The following is a 24,360-nucleotide window of genomic DNA, read 5'->3' on the forward strand; positions in this document are numbered from 1 at the left end:
CATCTGTCCAAAGGGGATTAACTGTGAGCCCCATGTGGGACCACCTGATGACCCTGGATCTCCCCCAGCGCTTAGAACACTGCTCTGCGCACAGTGAGCGCTTAACAAATACCGACATCATTATTATCATCATCTTCCAGTCTAGAGGAGCAGTAAATGAAACCAAAAGTTCGAGTCCCGAAAGGCAGCGCTGGAGATGCAATGATAAGGACAGGAAGAGTTGTGAAAAGCGTTAGCTTGGGGGTGCGCGCCTCGGAATCAGTTGCAGACCTCCCACTCTATTAATCAATCGATCACTGCTATTTATTAAGCCCCTTACTGGATGCGGAGCACTGCAAGTTGGTAGGTGGGATCGTGGCCCAAAAGGAGTTCGCAGTCTACGGGGGGACTCAAACGGCAGGGACCGTCTCTATCTGTTGCCGACTTGTTCATTCCAAGCGCTTAGTACAGTGCTCTGCACATAGTAAGCGCTCAATAAATGCTACTGAATGAATGAAAGGGGGAGACAGGCACTAAAATATATCACAGATGGGGGAAATGGCAGAGTAAAGGATATTTCCGTAAGTGCCGTGGGACTGGGGGGAGTAGCAAAGTGCTTAAAGAGTACACAGCCAAGTGCATCGGTGAGGGGAGACCGGATAGGAGAACTGAGGCCTAAATTGTCTACTAATTAAACTCCCTCTACTTAAAAATCCTTCTTGAACACGGAAAGGCCTACTGTTTGGATGACGTTTAGTCAGACCTTGAAGAAAGCAGCTGCGAGATAGGTCAGATGGGAATAAAAAACTCAAACGGAAACTCCCTACCCCAGCCTTTAAAGCACTCAATCACCTTGCCCCCTCCTGTCTTACTTCCCTGATTTTCTTCCCCTAATCTAGGCCCTAAACTCGTCGTGGGCAGAGAAAGTATCTATCGCCTCTGTTATATTAATAATAATAATTATGGTGGTATTTGTTCAGCGCTTAGTATGTGCCAAGTGGGTAGATACAAGGTAATAATAATAATAATAATGTTGGTATTTGTTAAGCACTTACTATGTGCAGGGCACTGTTCTCAGCGCTGGGGGAGATACAGGGTCATCAGGTTGTCCCACGTGAGGCTCACAGTCTTCACCCCCATTTTCCAGATGAGGGAACTGAGGCCCCGAGAAGTGAAGTGACTCGCCCACAGTCACCCAGCTGACGAGTGGCAGAGCCGGGATTCGAACCCACGACCCCCCGACTCCCAAGCCGGGGTTTCTTTCCACTGAATAACGTTGGTATCTGTCAAGCGCTTACTATGAGCCGAGCACTGTTCTAAGCGCCGGGGTAGACACAGGGGAATCAGGTTGTCCCCACGTGGGGCTCACAGTCTTCATCCCCATTTGACAGATGAGGTAACTGAGGCGCCGAGAAGTGAAGCGACTCGCCCACAGTCACACAGCTGGCAAGTGGCCGATTCGAACCCGTGACCTCTGACTCCAAAGCCCTTGGTCTTTCCACTGAGCCACGCTGCTTCTCAAATACGCTTGAGTCTTCACCCCCTAAGCAATTCAGTTCCTACCCTACTCCCCACCCCCTTCATATCATCCTCAGATACCCGATATGGTGCGGTGCGGTATTTGTTTAGCGCTTACTCTGTGTGGGAAGCCCTGTTTTCAGTGCTGGGGCACACACGAGTTAATCAGGACGGACAAGTTCCCCGGGGCACACGGGGCTCGCAGTCTAACCAGGAAGGAGAACGGGTACCGAATCCCCTTTTACGGTTGAGGAGACTATTCATTTCTCCAGAAGAGGTCATTTATATTACGAATGCATTCTAACCCAAATCCTCTGCCCAATTTAAAGTTTCTCTTTCACTCCTTCCTGCACCTTCGTTCTCAACAGTTGTAAAAGATGCACGTGGTTGAAGATTTGGGGGCTCCGCTTCGAAGCATCGGTCACTATCACAGAGGAGCAGCGTGGCTCGGTGGAAAGAGCCCGGGCTTTGGAGCCGGGGGTCGTGAGTTCGAATCCCGGCTCTGCCACTCGTCAGCTGGGTGACCGTGGGCGAGTCACTTCACTTCTCTGGGCCTCAGTTCCCTCATCTGGAAAAGGGGGGATGAAGATTGTGAGCCCCACGTGGGACAACCTGATTCCCCTGTGTCTCCCCCAGCGCTTAGAACGGTGCTCTGCACAGAGTAAGCGCTTAACCAATACCGACATTATTATTATTATTATTTCCTTTCAAATCGGGGAGGGTTGTCAACAGGAGAAGGTATAATAATGTTAGTATTCGTTAAGCGCTCACTACGTGCAGAGCACCGTTCTAAGCACTGGGGGAGATACAGGGTCATCAGGCCGTCCCAGGTGAGACTCCCAGTTTTCATCCCCATTTTACAGATGAGGTAACTGAGGCGCAGGGAAGTTAAGAGAACGCGTCCGCGCCGCCCACCACCGACTCCCTTTTTCATAGGCCGAGAGATTGTTCCGTTACCCTCGGTTCTCCGGGAAGTCACAAGATGTACTGCCTGCATTACTTTTCCTCCGAAGGTTGGACTTTCTACTTTGGTGTTTCAGGAAATGGTTTATATAAGGAAGCACTCTTTCCAAGGCACACCCAAATGTTATTCTAAGTAGTAAAGTGTCTCGGCCTCCAAAGCGAGTCTACAGAATCGAGCAATCGTGCGTTCCTTTGGCGCAGAGAGAAATTTCAAAGCCAAGTGGTGTTTTGAAGCTACGGGAATGGGGAGGAAGCTTAGCTTACTGGAAAGAGTTGTGGCAAGGGAGTCCGGAGACCCAGGTTCCAGTCGCGGCTCTGGGGATCTCACACCATTTCTCTGCGCCTCCGTTTCCTCATCTGTAAAATGGGGGTAAGACACCTGTGCTCCCTTCCTCCCCCCACCTCTAGACTGGCAGCTCGTTGCGGGCAGGGATTGTCACTCTTTACCGTTGCACCGTACTTTCCCCGGCGCTTAATACAGTGCTCTGCCCACAGTAGGGGCTTAATAAGCTCAGTGGAAAGAGCCCGGGCTTGGGAGTCAGAGGTCGTGAGTTCGAATCCCGGCTCTGCCACGCGTCAGCTGTGTGACTGTGGGCAAGTCACTTCACTTCTCTGGGCCTCGGGGACCTCATCTGGAAAATGGGGATTAACCGCGAGCCTCACGTGGGACAACCTGATGACCCTGGATCTCTCCCAGCGCTTAGAACAGTGCCCTGCACCTAGTAAGCGCTTAACAAATACCAACATTATTGTTATAGATGCCGTCGGATGAATGAACGGACTGGGACTCCTGTGTGGGACAGGGATTGGGCGGGGCCTGATGATCTTAATAAGCGCTGAACAGATACCAAATTATTATCTCTTATGTTCTTGTCTCCCCCGATTAGACCGTAAGCCCATCAAAGGGCAGGGACTGTCTCTCTCTGTCCCCGATTTGTCCATTCCAAGCGCTTAGTACAGTGCTCTGCCCCTAGTAAGCGCTCAGTAAATACTATTGAATAGATGAATGAACGAATGAATGACCTTGCATCGTCTCCAGTGCTTAGGACCGGGCTTAGCAGAGGGAGAGCGCTTCATAAATGCCTTTATTATGATAATGTTGGTATTTGTTCAGCGCTTACTAGGGGCAGAGCACCGTTCTAAGCGCTGGGAGAGATCCAAGGTAATAATAATAAGAATAATAATAAATGTTGGTATTTGTTAAGCGCTTACTAGGTGTGCAGAGCGCTGTTCTAAGCGCTGGGGGGGAGATTCGGGGTCATCAGGTTGTCCCACGTGAGGCTCACGGTCTTCATCCCCATTTGACAGCTGAGGGAACTGAGGCCCAGAGAAGTGACTCGCCCCCAGTCACCCAGCTGACGAGTGGCAGGGCTGGGATTGGAACCCACGACCTCCGACTCCCCAGCCCGGGATCTTTCCACCGAGTCACGCTGCTTCTCTGTTTATGAGGATGGTATTGGGGTCCAGCAGGTTGCTCTGGGGCATTAATTCTGGGATCAAGAGGTTCCCGGGTTCAGTTTCTCAGAGACACTGAGCCGGCCTCCGCTGGGGGTTGATTATCCTTTATCGTGGGCTGCTCTCCCCCATCTCTCTCCCCCTTCCTCCTCACCCCCACGATTCCAACCCCGAGCTCGGTGGACAGCAGGGGTGGAAGATCTGCAGGGAGAGCATTCTTAGCCTGTGGGAAAGGGCAAGGGAAGGCAGACTGACGAACTCAATTCTTCTCCTTTCCCTCCTGCAGAGAATCTCAAACTACTTACTCCCTGGGAAACCTTCTCGCCTCAAGCAGGAGCCTCATCTACCCTTTGCAAATGCTGCCTGTCCCTTTCGATTGAATCCGTAGAGCCGTTTGCATACATTTGCATCCATCAGCCGGCCTGCCCCCTCCCCGCAGATTAGCCTGAAGTATTTCCCCCCAGGCGTTAGCCCTTAAAACTTGATTTTCTCGCGGGGGTTCTCCCCTCCCTCTCCGTCTCTTTCAGTCACTTCTCTCCCCTCTGCTCCTTCTCCCCGGCTGGAGTTTGGGGCCTTATTTGGAGGGCAGTGTTTCGATGGTGTCTGGGGGGAAACCATGGAAATCCCTCCGGGAGATGGTCTGTCTGTGTTCCCTGCCTGTTGACGAAGGGTGGCCAGTCACGCCTCGCCCTTTCCAACCGCCTCTGAGCCCCGGGATTAAAAGCACAGTGAGAAATGTCATTCTGAACGGCTCTGCTTCTCGGGAACCCTCTCCGGATCTGCCCCAGCTCTCCTTCCCTCTCCACACGCCCACCGTTAGGGACTGAATCATGCATCGTGGTTTAAAAAATAAAAATACTCTCCTCTTTCCTCCCCAAAGAGCTACCAAAGCAGAGCGAATCAGGGTCAACAACAACAAAAAAAAAAACCCACCCCCAAAACCAGTTGCTCTCTGTTTCCAAATATTAGGTCACAACTGATGTCTTTGTTAAGCCCTTACTAGGTGCCAAACACTGCCCTAATTGCTTGGGGGAAATAGGAGATAATAATAATAATGTGGGTAATTAAGCGCTTACTCTGTGCAGAGCACTGTTCTAGGCGCTGGGGGAGTACGGGATCATCAGGTTGTCCCGCGTGAGGCTCACAGCCTTCATCCCCATTTGACAGATGAGGTAACTGAGGCCCAGGGAAGCGAAGTGACTTGCCCACAGTCACACGGCGGACAAGGGGCAGAGCCGGGATACGTCCATAGGAGCAGCAGCGTGGCTTGGTGGAAAGGGCCCGGGCTTGGGAGTCAGAGGTCGTGGGTTCTAATCCCGACCCCGCCACTTGTCCGCTGTGTGACTTTGCACAGGTCACTTCTCTGGGCCTCAGTTACCTCATCTGTAAAAATGGGGACGAAGACTCTGAGCCCCATGTGGGGACAATCTGATCACCTTGGATCCACCCCAGCGCTTAGAACAGTGCTTGGCCCATAGTAAGGGCTTAGCAAATGCCGTCGTTATTGTTATTATTATAATTGTTGTTGCGGGGGGAAGGGGGTCAGTACTTAAGGACTTAGAGGGTCTAGATTCAAGTGCATAGGCAATGCAGAAGGAAGGGAAAATAAGATGGGAGATGAGAGATTAGTCAGGGAAGTCTTCCTGGAGGAGATATGATTTTATTTGGGCTTTGAAGGTGACTCGAATGGTGGCCTGTCGGATATAATAATTATAATGGGATCCGTTAAGTGCTTACGATGTGCCAGACACCGTGCTAAGCGCTGGGGTAGAGACAAGATAATCGGGTTGGACACAGTCCCTGTCCCACGGGGGGCTCACGGTCTTGATCCCCATTTTACAGACGAGGAAACGGAGGCACCGAGATGTTAAATGACTGGACCAGAGTCACCCAGCAGCCATGAGGCGGAGGCAGGATTAGAACCCAGGTCCTTTGACTCCCAGGCAGTACTCTTTCCGCTAGGCCACGAGGGGGAGTAAGTTCCACGGAGGAGAGCATCATAATCTTTTTTTGGTTTTTGTTTTTTATGGCCTCTGTTAAGCGCTTACTATGTGACTGCCCTATACTAAACCCCGGGAGGGAGATACAAGCGAATCAGGTTGGACACGGTCCACATGGGAAGTTCCCTCATCTGTAAAATGGGGATGAAGACTTGTGAGCCCCACGTGGGACAACCTGATTCCCTTGTGTCCACCCCAGCGCTTAGAACAGTGCTCTGCGCACAGTAAGCGCTCAACAAATACCAACATTATTCACATTATTATTCTGGGGCTACCGGTCTTCATCCCATTTTACAGATGAGATAACTGAGGCACAGAGAAGTGAAGCGACTCGTCCAAGGTCCCATTTGTCGAGCACCTTCTGGGGAAAGACCACTGTACCAAGCTCTCGGGAGAGTACGGTAGAGTTAGCGGACGTGGTCCTTGCCCTTGAGGAGTTTACAGCCTCCCAGGGCGGAGGGGAGCTAATGGAAACTTCAGCGAGAAGGAATTAACAGAATATAAAGATAAAAAAGTAAGAGCAGCCGGAAATGCTCTGGTGGCAGTTGAGGGGGGGGATAATAATAATAACGTTGGTATTTGTTAAGCGCTTACTATGTGCAGAGCACTGTTCTAAGCGCTGGGGGAGATACAGGGTGATCAGGTTGTCCCACGTGAGGCTCGCAGTTAATCCCCATTTTAATAATAATAATAATAATAATAATAATGTTGGTATTTGTTAAGCGCTTACTATGTGCAGAGCACTGTTCTAAGCGCTGGGGGAGATACAGGGTCATCAGGTTGTCCCACGTGAGGCTCGCAGTTAATCCCCATTTTAATAATAATAATAACGTTGGTATTTGTTAAGCGCTTACTATGTGCAGAGCACTGTTCTAAGCGCTGGGGGAGATACAGGGTGATCAGGTTGTCCCACGTGAGGCTCGCAGTTAATCCCCATTTTAATAATAACAATAATAATGTTGGTATTTGTTAAGCGCTTACTATGTGCAGAGCACTGTTCTAAGCGCTGGGGGAGATACAGGGTCATCAGGTTGTCCCACGTGAGGCTCGCAGTTAATCCCCATTTTAATAATAACAATAATAATGTTGGTATTTGTTAAGCGCTTACTATGTGCAGAGCACTGTCCTAAGCGCTGGGGGAGATACAGGGTCGTCAGGTTGTCCCACGTGAAGCTCCCAGTTAATCCCCATTTGACAGATGAGGCAACTGAGGCACAGAGAAGCGAAGTGACTTGCCCACAGTCACACAGCTGACAAGCGGCAGAGCCGGGAGTCGAACCCATCACCTCAGACTCCGAAGCCCGGGCTCTTTCCACTGAGTCACGCTGCTTCCCAATGTAAAGTGGGGCTAGGAGAGGAGAAGTGGGGAAGGACGCCTGGATTAGGAGGCTACCAAATACAATAAAATGTAATTAATAGAAGGCACAGGCAGACTCCGCAAAGAGGGCAGGACTTGGGGGGGGCTCTAACCCGGAACAACTGCGCGCTCCCTCCGGGAAGGGAAAGTGGACCCCTGCGATGAAATAAGGACTCATTCAGTCGTATTTATTGAGCGCCTACTGTGTGCAGAGCACTGTAGGGGAAGCAGTGTGGCTCAGTGGAAAGAGCACGGGCTAGGGAGTCAGAGGTCATGGGTTCGAATCCCAGCTACGCCCCTTGTCAGCTGACTGTGGGCAAGTCACTTCCCTTCTCTGTGCCTCAGTTCCCTCATCTGTAAAATGGGGATGAAGACTGTGAGCCTCACGTGGGGCGACCCTATTACGCTGTATCTCCCCCACCGCTTAGAACAGTGCTCGGCATATAGTAAGCGCTTAACAAATACCCACATTAGTATTATTATTACGAAGCGCTTGGAAGGTGCAATTGGGCAACAGATGGAGACAATCCCCACCCAACAACGGGCTCACAGCCTAGAAGGGGGAGACAGACGACAAAACAAGCGGACGGGCATCACTACCAGCGACATGGATCTACAGGAGGAGCATCGATAAATGCACACCATTAATAAAATAAATAGAGCAATAAATATGTTCAGATATATGCTAGCTAGCAAGTTGTGAGTGGGCTTGCGGTGCCGAGCTAAAAACCTCTTACTTCGTTCTGGTCGGTGAGCGAGGTAGGTGGAGCGGCCTAGGGGGACGGGCACGGAAGTGGAAATCAGGACACCTGGGTTCTAATTCCAAGCGCTTAGTACAGTGCTGTGCACACAGTGAGCGCTCAAGAAATACGAATGAATGCAGGAATCGCACCGAAGGCACTGGCTGGCCGAGTGACCTTGGGCAAATCACTTGACCTCTCTGGGACCCAGGGCCCTCTCTTACCCTGTGAGAGCCCCACGTGAGTCAGGGACCGTGACTTGTTTGATTACTTTGCTTCTACCCTCCCCCGTCCCCCACGCTCGGCACGAAGTGTCTACTAAATATAATTTAAAAATCACCGGGAACCAACCCTTTTAGAAAAATACAGTGATTAGTTGTGTTGTTCGTTCAAGGCTCAGTAACCGCCAAGCACCGGGCTAAGTGCGCGGGCGACCCGCCAGATAATCGGATTGGACGCGGCCCCCGAGACCTGTTCCAGATAATAGTGGTGCAAAACCCATGTTTTTAAGGGATCCTAAAGCCCAATTTCCAGCCCTTTTTCTTTCAGGAGAGGCCGCGAGCTTGAGGAGAAATAGAGGAAAGTTTTTCAATCATCAGTGAAGGAACGACTTCCCTATCGTACAGACCCACAAATGTTCGATTAACGATGGGCCGGCGCTTATATTACAATCGAGAGCAGCTGGCGTGCCTAAATTTAACAACTAGTAACCAAGATAGATGTGTTGTGCAGCGGTCATTTCCTATCATGTGACCGATGCAGTTTCACTCTCTGCTCTGCAGCTGTCTAAGGTAAATTGCTGCCGTTCTAAACGCAGCGCTCAGAGTGGAAAAACACGCTGACTTTTCAGACCGAAGTGCTGTCGGGAAGGTCCCAGTAGGTTGGCGTTAAGAAGCATTTGAAAATCTCAGAGTTACATTAGCCAGCGGGCTACCAAGCGTCCCGTCCCGGACTGAGCACCCCTACGACTCCTCTAGTAGAGCAGAACTTGGACGTTGGAAGCTGAAAGGGACCATTTAGGGTCGACAGGCTATTCGAAGTGAAAGATTGATGCGTGACTGCATTAGTTTACTTGAAAGATAATAATGTTGCTATTTGTTAAGCGCTTCCTCCGTGCAGAGCACCGTTCTAAGCGCCGGGGGAGAGACAGGGTCATCGGGTGGTCCCACGGGAGCCTCACGGTCTTCATCTCCATTTTCCAGATGAGGTCACCGAGGCCCAGAGAAGTGAAGTGACTTGCCCCCAGTCACACAGCTGACAGGTGGCAGAGCCGGGATTCGAACCCGTGACCTCTGACTCCCAAGCCTGTGCTCTTTCCACTGAGCCACGCTGCTTCTCTATCTGTTACTCTGGAAGCACCGTATATTTTCAACACAAATCGAGCACTTGAGAAAAAACAATTCCGATCTACATAGGGTACCATTCGATACAACTTGCCCTCTAAAATATAATGGTTTTCATAAGGGACTTTGACTCCTCTTCCACTCTTATTAAGAATTACGATGACACATTGAATAAGTACTTTTTATGTACTAAGCACTGAGGTACGTATAAAGCTGTCGGACCCGACACTGTCCCTTGCTCCACAGAGGAGCAGCCTGGCGTAGTGGATAGAGCCCAGGCTCGGGAGTTGGAGGGACCTGAGTTCTAATCCTGACTCCGCCACATGTCTGCTGGGTGACCTTGGGCAAGTCACTTCACTTCTCTATGCCTCTGTTACCTCACCTGTAAAATGGGGATTAAGACTTTGAACCCCATGTGAAACAGGGACTGTGTCCACTCCGATTTGCTTTTATTGTATTTATTGAGCGCTTACTGTGGGCAGAGCACTGTAGGGGAAGCAGTGTGGCTCAGTGGAAAGAGCCCAGGCTTGGGAATCAGAGGTCATGGGTTCGAATCCCAGCTCTGTCACTTGTCAGCTGGGTGACTGTGGGCAACTCACTTCACTTCTCTGGGCCTCCGTTCCCTCATCTGTAAAATGGGGATGAAGACTGTGAGCCCCATGAGGGGCAACCTGATCACCTTGTATCCCCCCCCCCCAGGACTTAGAACAATGCTTTGTACATAGTAAGCGCTTAACAAATACCAACATAATTATTATTAATAATTATTATGGCTATACCGATAATAATTATTATTATGGGATTGTATCCTCATACCTGCATGGCCAGTGGACCTGGGGTCTACCCACTTGACAAGCTGCTGCCAAGAGATTCAAGGAAGCGCTTAACAAATACCAACATTATTATTGTTACTAATTATTATGGTTATATCAATAATAATTATTATGGGATTGTATCCTCATACCTGCATGGCCAGTGGACCTGGGGTCTGCCCAGTTGACAGCTGCTGCCAAGAGATTCAAGGAAGCAGCGTAAGTAAGTAAAAGATTCAAGTAAGTGAGAAGCAGCGTGGCTCAGGGGAAAGAGCATGGGCTTGGGAGTCAGAGGTCGTGGGTTCGAATGCCGGCTCTGCCACTTGTCAGCTGTGTGACTGTGGGCGAGTCACTTCACTTCTCTGGGCCTCAGTTACCTCATCTGTAAAATGGGGATTAACTGGGAGCCTCACGTGGGACAACCTGATTCCCCTGTCTCTACCCCAGCGCTTAGAACAGTGCTCGGCACATAGTAAGGGCTTAACAAATACCAACATCATTAAGTAAGCGCTTAACACATACCAGCATTATTTGATTAGACGGTGAGCCCCTCAGTGGGCAGGGATTGTCTATCTGTTGCCGAATTGTCCATTCCAAGCGCTTAGTACAGTGCTCTGCCCACAGTAAGCGCTCAATAAGTACTTTCGAATGCAAAACTCATTGTGTTCAACTCCCCTCCCCACCCCAGCCTGCCCGGCTGCCTAAAGCCCGGGGCTTCTGGCTGCTGGGGGGTGGGATGGCACCAGGAAGAGGGTCATGTTGGGGAACGAAGCGAGGGAACGGTTTTCCCCTCAACGCTCCGACATCCTAAGGGATTCGGGAAGCAGAAGCCCGGGGCAGGCCCGGGACGAGGGTGGCTTTGAGACCGGCCCACTTGCGGCTCGAGGCTCCTCCTAAGGCGTGCGCTTCCAGACACCGCATCTCCTACAGTGGGCAAGTGACTTTGGGCAAGTCACTTCACTTCTCGGTGCCTCAGTTCCCTCATCTGTAAAACGGGGATGAAGACCGTGAGCCCCACGTGGGACAACCTGATTCCCCTGTGTCTACCCCGGCGCTGAGAACAGTGCTCGGCACATAGTAAGCGCTTAACGAATACCAACGTTATTATCATTATTATGTCTGTCTCCCCCTCTACACTGTGAACTCATTGAGGGCAGGGAATGTCTGTTTATTATTATATTGTAATAATAATGATAATGTTGGTATTTGTTAAGCGCTTACTATGTACCGAGCACTGTTCTTGGACTCTCCCAAGCGCTTAGTACAGTGCTCTATGCACATTCTTCTTATTATTATTACAGTCATCGCTCAAAACAAAAGGCGCAGCAGTGTTTAGTCCACAGTCAGGCAAGAAAAATGAATAGATCTAAAGATAACCGCTTGCTTTGTATGGAGAGCTTAACTGGGCTAAATAAAAATCTCACGCCCCTTGACTAGTTTTCCGAGAAGACATTCATTACCACATTACTGATCCTCTTTCTCCTCTTTTGAGTGTGTGCGAGTTGAGTCTGTGTCACCAGATGTTTCTCCGGCTGTAGCGGGGAATGCTTTCCATTCATTCATTCAATAGTATTTACTGAGCGCTTACTATGTGCAGAGCACTGTACTGAGCGCTTGGAATGGACAAATCGGCAACAGATAGAGACGGTCCCCGCCCTTTGACGGGCTCACGGTCTAATCGGGGGAGACGGACGGACGAGAACGATGGCGATAAATGGAGTCGAGGGGAAGAACGTCTCTTAAAAACAATGGCAAATAAATAGAATCAGGGTGATGCACATCTCATTAAACAAAATAAATAGGACGACGGAGATATATACAGTTGAGGGACGAGTACGGTGCTGAGGGGGTGGGACGGGAGACGAGGGGTGGTTATTTCTTCTCCCTCTTTTTTTTTTAGGTGGAAGTTGAAGAAGCAGGGAGGCAGCAAGGCCTAGAGGGAAGAGAAGAGAAGGTTTGACTAGTTTCCACCTGGGTAAAAGCACCCGGGCCACAGAGTGCAAAATTGGGCAAGGAGCACTATGGCTACTTACTAGCCCTCTGTTGCAGCTTTTAGGAGATGACAGTGGCTTTACATTTCAATCAGTAATAATAATAATAGTGTTGGGATTTGTTAAGCGCTTACTATGTGCCGAGCACTGTTCTAAGCGCCGGGGTAGATGCAGGGTCATCAGGTTGTCCCACGTGAGGCTCCCAGTCTTCATCCCCATTTGACAGATGAGGTCACTGAGGCCCAGAGAATAATAATAATAATAATGTTGGTATTTGTTAAGCGCTCACTATGTGCCGAGCACTGTTCTAAGCGCCGGGGTAGACACAAGGGAATCAGGTTGTCCCACGTGGGGCTCCCGGTCTTCATCCCCATTTTCCAGATGAGGGAACTGAGGCCCAGAGAAGTGATGTGACTTGCCCAGAGTCACCCAGCTGCCGAGTGGCAGTGCCGGGATTCGAACCCATGACCTCCGACTCCCAAGCCCGGGCTCTTTCCACTGAGCCACGCTGCTTCTCAATTCATCAGTGGTGTTTATCGAGCACTTACCGTGTGCAGAACACTGTACTAAGTGCTCTGGAGACTTCGGTAGAGTTGGTAGACCCGAGTGTAAACTCGCTTAACTTAACCGTGGCTCCGTCACCTCCTCTGCAAAATGGGGTTAAAATCCCCGTTTTTCCTTTCCCTTAGATCGGGAGCTTCCTTGCGGGATAGGGACCGTGTCCGCTCCGCCTACAATCATTAGCAGCGTGGCCCAGTGGAAAGAACCCGGGCTGGGGAGTCAGAGGTCCTGGGTTCTAATCCCGGCTCGGCCGCTTGCCAGCTGGGTGACTTTGGGCAAGTCGCTCCTCTGTGCCTCGGTGACCTCATCTGGAAAATGGGGATTAAAATCGTGAGCCCCACGTGGGACATCCTCATCAGCTTGGATCCCCCCCACCGCGCTTAGAACAATGCTTTGCACATAATAATAATAATAACGTTGGTATTTGTTAAGCGCTCACTATGTGCAGGGCACTGTCCTAAGCGCCGGGGGAGATACAGGGTCATCAGGTCGTCCCCCGTGAGGCTCACGGTCTTCATCCCCATTTTCCAGATGAGGTCACTGAGGCCCAGAGAAGTGAAGTGACTGGCCCACAGTCACCCAGCTGACAAGTGGCCGAGCCGGGATTCGAACCCATGACCTCTGACTCAAGCGCTTAACCAATACCATCATTATTATCACCCGTTCAGGACATATTCCCTACGGCTCAAAAAACTCCAGTGGTTGCCCGTCCACCTCGGGATCAAACGGAAACCCTTCGCCCTCGGCTTTCAAAGCCCTCCGTCACCTCGCCTCCCCCTACCTCACCTGGCTACTCTCCTCCTGCGACCCAGCCGGCGCGCTGCGCTCATGAGATTGTAACCTCCCTGTGGACAGGAATCACGTTTACCAACTCCGCTGCCTTGTCCTCTAGACCGTGGGTCGGTTTAGGTTGTCCTCGCCCCAGCACTCGTAAGCCCACAGATTCATCGGACAGTTTGGAGGACAGAAACGGGACCGTTGGCTTGAAGCGGTGAAAAATGATGGGAATGATGGTATTGGTTCAGTGCTTACTATGGGTCAAGCACTGTTCCAAGCGCTAGGTATGAGGTAATGAGCTTGTCCCTGCTGCTTGTAAGAGAAGCAGCGTGGCTCAGTGGAAAGAGTCTGGGCTCTGGAGTCAGAGGTCATGGGTTCGAATCCCGGCTCGGCCGCTTGTCAGCTGTGTGACTTTGGGCAAGTCACTTCACTTCTCTGGGCCTCAGTGACCTCTTCTGTAAAATGGGGATTAACTGTGAGCCCCACGTGGGACAACCTGATTCCCCTGTGTCTAACCCAGCGCTTAGAACGGTGCTCGGCACAGAGTAAGCGCGTAACAAATACCACCGTTATTATTATTATTATTATTAAAATGGGGATTAACTGCAAGCCTCACGTGGGACAACCTGCTGACCCTGTATCTCCCCCAGCGATTAGGACAGTGCTCTGCACAGAGTAAGCGCTTAACAAATGCCAACATTATTATTATTATTAATAAAATGGGGATTAACTGCGAGCCTCACTGCAAGTCACTGCGACTGCAAGTCAGTGGAAAGAGCATGGGCTTTGGAGTCAGGGCTCATGAGTTCGAATCCCAGCTCTGCCACTTGTTGGCTGTGTGACTGTGGGCAAGTCACTTAACTTCTCTGGGCCTCAGTTCCCTCATCTGTAAAATGGGGATTAAAACTGTGAGCCCCACGTGGGACAACCTGATTCCCCTATGTCTACCCCAGCGCTTAGAACAGTGCTCAGCACATAGTAAGCGCTTAACAAATACCAACATTATTATTATTATTCTCTGGGCCTCAGCTACCTCATCTGTAAAAATGGGGATTAAAAAATGTGAGCCCTATGTGGGACAATCTGATGACCCTGTATCTCCCCCAGCGCTTAGAACAGTGCTCTGCACAGAGTAAGCGCTTAACAAATACCAACATTATTATTCTGGCCCTGACAGGACTGTTCATTCATTCAATCGTATTATCGAGAGCTTACTGGGCCCAAAGCACCGTACTAAGTGCTTGGGAGAGGACAATACAACTCTTTTCCCCTCTTCCAAGCCCTACTGAGAGCTCACCTCCTCCGGGAGGCCTTCCCATACTGAGCCCTCCCTTTCCCTCTGTTCCTCCTCCATTCCCCCTTCTCCCGCCCTCTCGCTCTTCCCCCTTCCCCTCCCCACAGCACCTGGGTCTATTTGCATAGATTATTTATTACTCTATTTTGTTAATGAGGTGTCTATATCTATAATTGTATTTATCTTGATGACATTTACGTCAGACCACTTGTTTTGTTTTGTTGTTTTGCTTTGCTGTCTGTCTCCCCCTTTTTGACTGTGAACCCCTTGTTGGGCAGGGACTGCCTCTATCTGTGTCTGAGTTGTCCATTCCAAGCGTTTAGCACAGTGCTGTGCACATAGTAAGCGCTCAATAAAGACGATGGAATGAATGAATGCCATGAGGCCTTCTCCCCTCCTCGACCACCTGGGTTCTTCCCGCCCTGACAGGACTGTTCATTCATTCATTTATTCATTCATTCAATCACATTATTGAGCGCTTACTGGGTGCAAAGCACTGTACTAAGCGCTTGGGAGAGGACAATGCAATCTCTTCCCCTCTTCCAAGCCCTATTGAGAGCTCACCTCCTCCAGGAGGCCTTCCTACACTGAGCCCTCCCTTTCCCTCCGCTCTTCCTCCCCATCTCCCCTCCCCCCAGCACTGGTGCCTATCTGTATATATTATGTCTTATTCTATTTTAATGATGTGTCTATAATTCTATAAGATATCTATAATAGAATGGGAAGCAGTGTGGCTCAGTGCAAAGAGCCCGGGCTAGGGGGACAGAGGTCCTGGGTTCGAATTGTCAACTGTATATATATTTTCATTACCCTATTGATTTTGTTAATGAAATGTACATCGCCTCGATTCTATTTAGTCGCCATTGTTTTTACAGATGTTCTTCCCCTCGACTCTATTTATCGCCATCGTTCTCGTCCGTCCGTCTCCCCCGATCAGACCGTGAGCCCGTCAAACGGCGGGGACCGTCTCTATCTGTTGCCGACTTGTTCACTCCAAGCGCTTAGTACAGTGCTCTGCACATAGTAAGCGCTCAATAAATACTATTGAATGAATGAATGAATGAATTCCGGCTCTGCCCCTTGGCAGCCGTGTGACTGTGGGCAAGTCACTTCACTTCTCTGGGCCTCAGCGACCTCATCTGGAAAATGGGGATGAAGACTGTGAGCGAGCCTCCCGGGGGACCACCTGATGACCCTGGATCTCCCCCGGCGCTTAGAACAGTGCTCGGCGCAGAGTAAGCGCTTAACCAACGCCCACATCCTTATTATAATTCTATTTATCTTGATGGCATCCCCGTCAGACCACTGGTTTGGTTGTGTTCTGCTTTGCTGTTATCCCCCTTTTTGACTGTGAGCCCCTTGTTGGGCAGGGGCTGCCTCTGTGACTGAGTTGTCCGTTCCGAGCGCTTAGCCCAGTGCTCCGCACCTAGTAAGCGCTCAATAAAGACGATGGAAGGAATGAACGCCATGAGGCCTTCTCCCCTCCTCTGCCACCTCGCTTCTTCACACCCTGACAGGACTGTTTATTCATTCATTCATGCATGCATGCATTCATTCATTCATATTTTTGAGACCCAAAGCACTGCACTAAACGCTTGGGAAAGGACACTAGAGCAAGGAAGGGCCCCATTCCCTGCCCACAACGCAGGGGACGGGGTCCAAAGGGGAGAAAAGTCAGATTTCCCCCCTTCACCTCTCCGCAGCTTAACCCTCTTTTCCCCCATTTCCCTCTGCTCCTCCCCCTCTCCCTTCCCATCCCCTCAGCACCGTACTCGTCCCCTCGACTGTATATATTTTCATCACCCTATTTATTTTATTAATGAAATGTCCATCGCCTTGATTCTATTTATTTGCTATTGCTTTAATGAGATGGTCATCCCCTTCATTCTTTTTATTTGCTATTGTTTTAATGAGATGTTCATCCCCTTCATTCTATTTATTTCCTATTGTTTTAATGAAATGTTCATCCCCTTCATTTTTTTTATTTGCTATTGATTTAATGAGATGTTCATCCCCTTCATTCTTTTTATTTGCTATTGTCTTAATGAGATGTTCATCCCCTTCATTCTTTTTATTTGCTATTGTTTTAATGAGATGTTCATCCCCTTCCTTTTTGTTATTTGCTATTGTCTTAATGAGATGTTCATCCCCTTCATTCTTTTTATTTGCTATTGTCTTAATGAGATGTTCATCCCCTTCATTCTTTTTATTTGCTATTGTTTTAATGAGATGTTCATCCCCTTCCTTTTTTTTATTTGCTATTGTCTTAATGAGATGTTCATCCCCTTCATTCTTTTTATTTGCTATTGTCTTAATGAGATGTTCATCCCCTTCATTCTTTTTATTTGCTATTGTTTTAATGAGATGTTCATCCCCTTCCTTTTTTTTATTTGCTATTGTCTTAATGAGATGTTCATCCCCTTCATTCTCTTAATTGCCATTGTTCTTGTCTGTCTCCCCCCGATTAGACTGTTAAGCCCGTCAAAGGGCAGGGATTGTCTCTGTCTGTTGCCTATCTGTCCATTCCAAGCGTTCAGTCCAGTGCTGTGCACCTAGTAAGCGCTCAATAAATACTATTGAATGAATGAATGAATCTGGTGGCCATTTCCCCTCAGAGCTGGGGTGGACGGGGGGGGGGGGGGGGTACGCATGCGCGCAAAGCTTTCGCCCCCCCCCCCCCGAAAGGGCAGATGGGCGGGTCCGACAGCCAGGCCGGGGTCCCTCCCCTCCCCCCCGCAACGGCCGCAACCACTTCTTCCGAATTTTTAAATCTCGCCGCCTCGTGGGGCGCCAGCCAATGGGCGCCGGCCTCCGCCCGCCGCAGCCAATGGCAGAGGAGCCCGCCGCTTTTCTCCCCCCAAGCGGCCCCGCCTCCCACCGCAGCAGCCAATGAGAGCCCGAGGGCTCCCCTCCCCCCCCTCCCCGGGAGTACGAGGAGTTAACGCCCGGGAGGGGGGGGTCAACCCAACATGCTAGGCGGCGGCGCGCATGCGCGGGGGAGCGGGCCTATTAGGGGCCGGGGGGGGAGGGGCGGCGCCCGGCCGCCGTCGCGGCCAATGGGGAGGGTCGGGGGGCGGGGCCGCCGCGAGACCCAGCAAGTTGCGGTGACGGGGCGGGGTGGGGGAGGGGGCGGCCGAAGGGGGCCAAACAAGAGCGTGCGGAGCGGCCCGGACGCCCGGCAGTTCGCGGCAGGAGCCCCCCGGGACCGGTCGCCAGCTCGTCGGGACCAGCCCCCGCACACCTTCACTCTTCCCCGTCCAGGCAAGCGGCGCTAACCCCGGCCCACGGCCGGGCCGGGGGCGGAGGGGATGGGAGCGGGGGGGACGACCCCGCTGTGCAAACGCGGGGGCTGCGGAGGCGCCGCGGGGAGGAGGGGGCGGCGGACTCCCGTCGTTCCTGGGGGACCGAGGCCGCCCCGCCCTGTTCTTGCAGCGGAGGGGGAGGGGAGGCCGGGGGTGGTGTTTACTCCGGCTCCGGCGGGGAGGGAGGGAGGGAGGGACGGACGGACGGACGGGGCAGGGCCCGCCCCGCGCCAGCTGTCACGCTACGTCGCGGGGCGGGGTCTGCGTGCGTCAAGACGAGGGTTCCGCGCGCGGGCGGGGGAAACGGCTTGCGTGCGTCAGGGGGCGGGGCCTGCGTCAGGAGGGGCCGCGTGCGTCAGGGGGCGGGGCTTGCGTGCGAAGGGACTGCTGGCGTGAGGGGCGGGGCTCGCGTGCGTCAGAAGGGCCTGCGTGCGTGCGGGGGCGTGGCCTGCGCGCGTGAGGGGCGCGGCTTGCTTGCGTAAGGCACGGGGCCTGTGCAAGGGGAATGGCCCGCGCGCGCGCGCGCGCAAGGGGAGCGGCTCGCTGGTCTAAGGGGGCCTGGCCCTGCGGGCCTGAGGGGGGTGGGCCGCGTGGCTTGCTCGTGTGAAGGGAAGGGGCTGCTTGAGTCAGGGGGCGCGGCCGGCGTGGGTAGGCGGGAGGGGCCGCTTGCGTGACGGGGCGTGGCGTCTGCGTGAGGGGAGGGGGCCGCGTGCGGGAGGGGGCGTGGCCTGTGGGCGTGAGGGGCCGCGTGCGTCAGGGGGGAGGGGCCGCGTGCGTCAGGGGGCGTGGCCTGTGCGTGAGGGGGGAAGGGGCCGCGTGCGCGAGGGGGCGTGGCCTGTGGGCGTGAGGGGGGAGGGACCGCGTGCGTGAGGGGCTGCGTGCGTGAGGGGGCGTGGCCTGTGTGCGTAAGGTAATAGACCGCGTGCGTGAGGGGGCGTGTCCTGGGTTTGGGCGGGAAGGTTGAGCCCTGCCCTGCCCTGCCCTGCCCTGCCCTCCCCTGCCCTCCCCTGCCCTCCCCTGCCCTCTCCTCCCCTCCCCTGCCCTCCCCTCCCCTCCCCTGCCCTGCCCTCCCCTGCCCTCCCCTCCCCTCCCCTGCCCTCCCCTCCCCTCCCCTGCCCTCCCCTCCCCTCCCCTGCCCTGCCCTCCCCTGCCCTCCCCTGCCCTCCCCTGCCCTCTCCTCCCCTCCCCTCCCCTCCCCTGCCCTCCCCTGCCCTGCCCTGCCCTGCCCTCCCCTCCCCTCCCCTCCCCTCCCCTCCCCTCCCCTCCGCCCATGTGGCTTCTTCTGTCCTCAGGGAGCGAGCGAGGAGCCTTTCTTTCCATCTCTCTCTCCTTCCTTCCGTCCTTCCGTCCTTCGGCCGCCACCGCCATGGGCAAGGGCGACCCCAACAAGCCGCGGGGCAAGATGTCTTCGTACGCCTTCTTCGTGCAGACCTGCCGCGAGGAGCACAAGAAGAAGCACCCGGACTCGCTGGTCAACTTCGCCGACTTCTCCAGGAAGTGCTCCGAGCGCTGGAAGGTGCGGCCCCCGGCTCCCCGCACGCTCCCCGCACGCCGCTCGGGGCCTCGGGGCCCTCGGCCGCAAAATGGGGATCGGCGGGAGCCCCGCGGGGGGCCGCCCCGTGACCCTGCATCTCCCCCAGCGCTTACAGCAGCGCTCTGCGCAGAGTCGGCGCTTAACAAATCCCCACGTGATTATTACTCTCTGTGCCTCAGTTTCCTCCTCCGTCAAACGGAGGTTCAGATCGGGAGCCCCCCGTGGGACCACCTGATGACCCTGCATCCGCCCCGGCGCTTAGAGCAGCGCTCTGCACAGAGTCAGCGCTTCCACATGCTTATTATTCTCTGTGCCTCGGTTTCCTCCTCCGTCAAACGGAGGTTCAGAGCGGGAGCCCCCCGTGGGACAAGCTGATGACCCTGTATCCGCCCCAGCGCTTAGAGCAGCGCTCTGCACAGACTCAGCGCTTCCACGTGATTATTACTCTCTGGGCCTCAGTTACCTCATCTGACAAATGGGGATGAAGACTGTGAGCCTCACGTGAGACAACCTGATGACCCTGTCTCTCCCCCAGCGCTTAGAACAGTGCTCGGCACAGAGCCAGCGCTTAACAAACACCACCATGATCATTACTGTGTGCAGAGCACCGCGCCCCGTGCCGGGACTGTACAGTTGGACAACGGACACCAGTCGAAGTGTCCATTCCGAGCGCTTAGTACAGTGCTCTGCACGTGGCAAGCGTCCAATGAGTACGATCGAACGAACAGTAACGATGGCATTTGTTAAACGTCTACTAGGTGCAAAGCGCTGGTCTGAGCGCTGGGGGGATAGGAGGTCGTCCGGTTGTCCCGCGTGGGGCTCACAGGCTTCATCCCTATTTGACAGATGAGGTAACTGAGGCCCAGAGAATGATGATAATGTTGGTGTTTGTTAAGCACTTACTATGTGCAGAGCGCTACTCTCAGCGCTGGGGGAAATACAGGGTCATCAGGTTGTCCCACCTGGGGCTCACAGTCTTCTTCATCCCCATTATCCAGATGAGGCCACCGAGGCACAGAGAAGTCAAGTGACCTGCCCACAGTCACACGGCCGACAGGCGGCGGAGCTGGGATCCGAACCCACGACCTCTGACTCCCGGTCCCAGGCTCTTGCCGCCGAGCCCCGCCGCTTCTGTGGGCGGAGCACTGCGCTGGGCGCCTGGAGTGTACAGCTGGGCAAAGGAGACAAGCCAGATTGGCCATTCCAAGCGCTCAGCACAGTGCTCTGCATATAGTAAGCGCTCAGTAAATACGATTGAAGAAGATACTACTAAGCCCCGCCCGGCGATGGGCTCACAGTCTAACCGGGGGAGACAGACAGCCGAGCGAAACGAAATAGGACGGCGTCCTCAAGATAAATAGAATCAAGGGGCTGTACGCCTCATTAACAAAATAAAGAGGCTAATAAATAATATGTACAAACGAGCACAGTAGCCCGTCATTGGGCAGGGATGGGCTCTCTCTGTTGCCCAGTTGTCCCTTCCCAGCGCTTAGTCCAGCGCTCTGCACCTAGTAAGTGCCCAATTGGATACGCTCGAATGAATAATAATTATGGCATTTGTTAAGCGCTGACTGCGTGCAAAGCACCGTCCTAAGCACTGGGGGAGATACAAGGTCATCAGGTTGTCCCACATCGGGTGCGCAGTCTCTATCCCCATTTCACAGATGAGGGAACCGAGGCACAGAGAAGTGAAGTGACTTGCCCAAGGTCACCCAGCTGACGAGCGGCGGAGCAGGGATTAGAACCCGGGACCTCTGACCCCCAAGCCCGGGCTCTTTCCGCTGAGCCGATGCCGCTTCTCAATCAGGAATAAATGATGGGAAGGGGGAAGAGCCGAGGGGGAGCAATGGAGGGAAAGGCGGGGGGGGGGGGGCTCAGTCCGGGAAGGGCCCCCCCCCCCCCCGGAGGAGGCGAGCCCTCGGTGGGGCTCGGAAGAGGGGAAGAGAGCGAGTTTGGCGGAGGTGAGGAGGGAGGGCGTTCCGGGACGGCGGGAGGACGGGGGCCCGGGGGTCGGCGGCGGGACGGGCGAGAACGGGGGACGGCGGGGAGGTGGGCGGCGGAGGAGCGGAGCGTGCGGGTTAGGATGGAGAAGGAGAGAAGGGAGGTGAGGCAGGAGGGGGCCGGGGGATGGACGGCTTGGAAGCCAAGAGTGGGGACTTTTTTTTTTTTTTGTCTCGAACCCGCCCCCTTCCCTTCTCCCCGCCGCAGACCATGGCCCCCAAGGAGAAGGCCAAGTTCGAGGACCTGGCCAAGGGCGACAAAGCCCGGTACGACCGCGAGATGAAGAACTACGTGCCGCCCAAGGGGGAGAAGAAGGGCAAGAAGAAGGACCCCAACGCCCCGAAGAGACCCCCGTAAGTCGCGGCCCCGTCCCCCCCGCTCGCGACCTGCCCCGGGAGGCCCGGCCGACGGGCCGCTGACCCGCCGGCGGTCGACCGGTCTGTCCCCCCCCTCCAGGTCGGCCTTCTTCCTGTTCTGTTCGGAGCAGCGCCCCAAGATCAAGAGCGAACACCCGGGCCTGTCCATCGGGGACACCGCCAAGAAGCTGGGCGAGCTGTGGTCCGAGCAGTCGGCCAAGGACAAGCTGCCCTACGAACAGAAGGCGGCCAAGCTCAAGGAGAAATACGAAAAGGTGAGGCCGGGCTTCGCCGGGGTCCCGCGGAAGGGACGGCGATGGGGACGACGGGGGTGTCCGCGGAGCACCTGCTGCCTGCCGAGCTCTGTTCTCTTAGACGCTCCCCTCCTTGTAGGCTGGGAGCCCGTGGCTGGGCAGGGGTTGACTCTAATCTGTTGCCAGAGTGTGCGTTCCAAGCGCCTAGTACGGTGCTCTGCACCCAGGAAGCGCTCAATAAATGCGATTGAATGAGTGAGCGAATGTTCTAAGCGCTGGGGAATACCACCAGGTCATCAGGGTGTCACGGAGCTCCCGGTCTTCAACCCCCCCCTTTTAACGTTGGTGTTCGTTATGTGCAGAGCACTGTTCCAAGCGCTGGGGTAGATACAGGGTCGTCAGGTTGTCCCACATGAGGCTCACGGTCTCAGTTCCCATTTTGCAGATGAGGTCACTGAGGCCCAGAGAAGTGAAGTGACTCGCCCACAGTCACCCAGCTGACAGGTGGCGGAGCCGGGATTCGAACCCCTGACCTCCGACTCCCAAGCCCGGGCTCTTTCCGCCGAGCCGCGCTGCTTCCCTACAGATGAGGTCCCCGAGGCCCAGAGAAGTGAAGCGGCTCGCCCGAGGCCACCCAGCTGGCAAGCGGCGGAGCGGGGATTAGAACCCACAGCCTTTGCCTGCCAAGCCCCGGGCCCTTCCCACTGAGCCACGCTGCCTGGGAAGCGGAGGGCGTGGGTTCTAATCCCGGCTCCGCCGCTCGACTGCTGGGTGACCTCGGGCGAGCCGCTTCACTTCTCTGGGCCTCGGGGACCTCAGCTGGAAAGTGGGGACTGAGACCGGGAGCCCCTTGCGGGACGACCTGGTCACCGTGCATCTTCCCCAGCCCTCAGAGGGGTGCTTGGGACACAGTAAGCGCTCGACAGATACCATAATTATTATATATAATTAGTATTATTCTGCTTCTTGCCCGAGCCTGGCGGGGCCTTAAAGGAAGCCCCGCTTTCGGGGGGGTTGCGGAGGGGGCTCGGTTCCGCCCCCGGCCCGCCTTTTCCCTCGGGTTCCTTGGCCGAGGGAGACCCGTTTACCCGCCGGTTTGTCGTCGTCGAGCGATGACGCCGGATGCCGAAAGCCATCTTTAACTTTTCTTCAGGATATCGCGGCGTATCGTGCCAAGGGTGATGTGGGGAAGAAGGGCCCCGGCCGGCCAACGGGATCCAAGAAGAAGGCCGAACCCGAAGAGGAAGAGGATGAAGACGACGACGAGGAGGACGAGGACGAGGACGAAGAGTAAACGGATGACCTGCTGTAAAGATTTTTTTTTGAGCGTGGGTGTGTGGGGGTGCGTGTGTGTATGCGTGCGTGTGCTCTAAAGTCCGTTTTTTTTTTTTGGCTAAGAATGTGAACTCAAGTGCAGCTCGTCGTTAGCTTAAGTATGAAAACTGTACAGACTTGTGTATAGGTAAACGTGATTCTTTGTAGGGGAGAACTTATATTTTTTAATGTAAGTAATAGCCGTTGAGGGGCCACTACAGTTATTTTCCAGCTTCTGATAGTGAATGTTTCTGCCTATTTAATGGTTTTTCTGAATTCCTCGACTAAGCCTCTTGTAGCACAGTTAAAAAAAAAAAAAAAAAAAAAACTTAAAATATTAAAATAGCAGGCCTTAAGGTTTTTGTAGGATGTTGCATTTTTCCCTTTAAATAATTTTATAATAAAACTATGTACATTATGCGGCGTTTTCCTAATTTCTTGGCTCTTGTCTTTTTTAAATAATTTTTTCGGCCCGCGTAAAAGTCGGTCATTCATCAGAAGAGCAGCTTTAATCGTGCACCCAGTGCCCGAAAAGACCGTCTCTTCATTACGTGTTTAAGAACGCTACCGAATGACGCGTGGGAAACTTCAGCTCAGGGTGAAGTGGGGCTTTGAGAACACCGACGAGGAACTGTGGGAACATGAATGTCATCTAAGATCTCAGTCTTTCCCTTAAGATAGTTTAAGATTTAGTTTTCCAGGCACGATCTGGTAACCGGGGCCCCGGGATACCCCTTGATAAAAGTAGTTGGGCCCCGAAGGCGGGCTCACTTCCTCCCCATCCCCCAGGTATTTTTAGGTGTGGTTTT

The 24,360-nt window shown here is 53.5% G+C and overlaps 1 protein-coding gene across 1 annotated transcript; it reads left to right on the forward strand.

The window, feature by feature from the left end:
* The first annotated feature begins 17,906 nt into the window (after positions 1-17,906).
* Positions 17,907-23,985, forward strand: HMGB2 (high mobility group box 2). The gene is made up of 5 exons (XM_029077173.2): positions 17,907-18,051; positions 19,385-19,608; positions 21,835-21,980; positions 22,084-22,258; positions 23,391-23,985. The coding sequence occupies exons 2-5, from the start codon at positions 19,459-19,461 to the stop codon at positions 23,529-23,531; spliced, it is 612 nt and encodes a 203-aa protein (XP_028933006.1). The 5' UTR covers positions 17,907-18,051; positions 19,385-19,458; the 3' UTR covers positions 23,532-23,985.
* Positions 23,986-24,360: the final 375 nt, after the last annotated feature.

This window comes from Ornithorhynchus anatinus, chromosome 12, assembly GCF_004115215.2.
Source record: "Ornithorhynchus anatinus isolate Pmale09 chromosome 12, mOrnAna1.pri.v4, whole genome shotgun sequence".
Lineage (NCBI taxonomy): Eukaryota > Metazoa > Chordata > Mammalia > Monotremata > Ornithorhynchidae > Ornithorhynchus > Ornithorhynchus anatinus.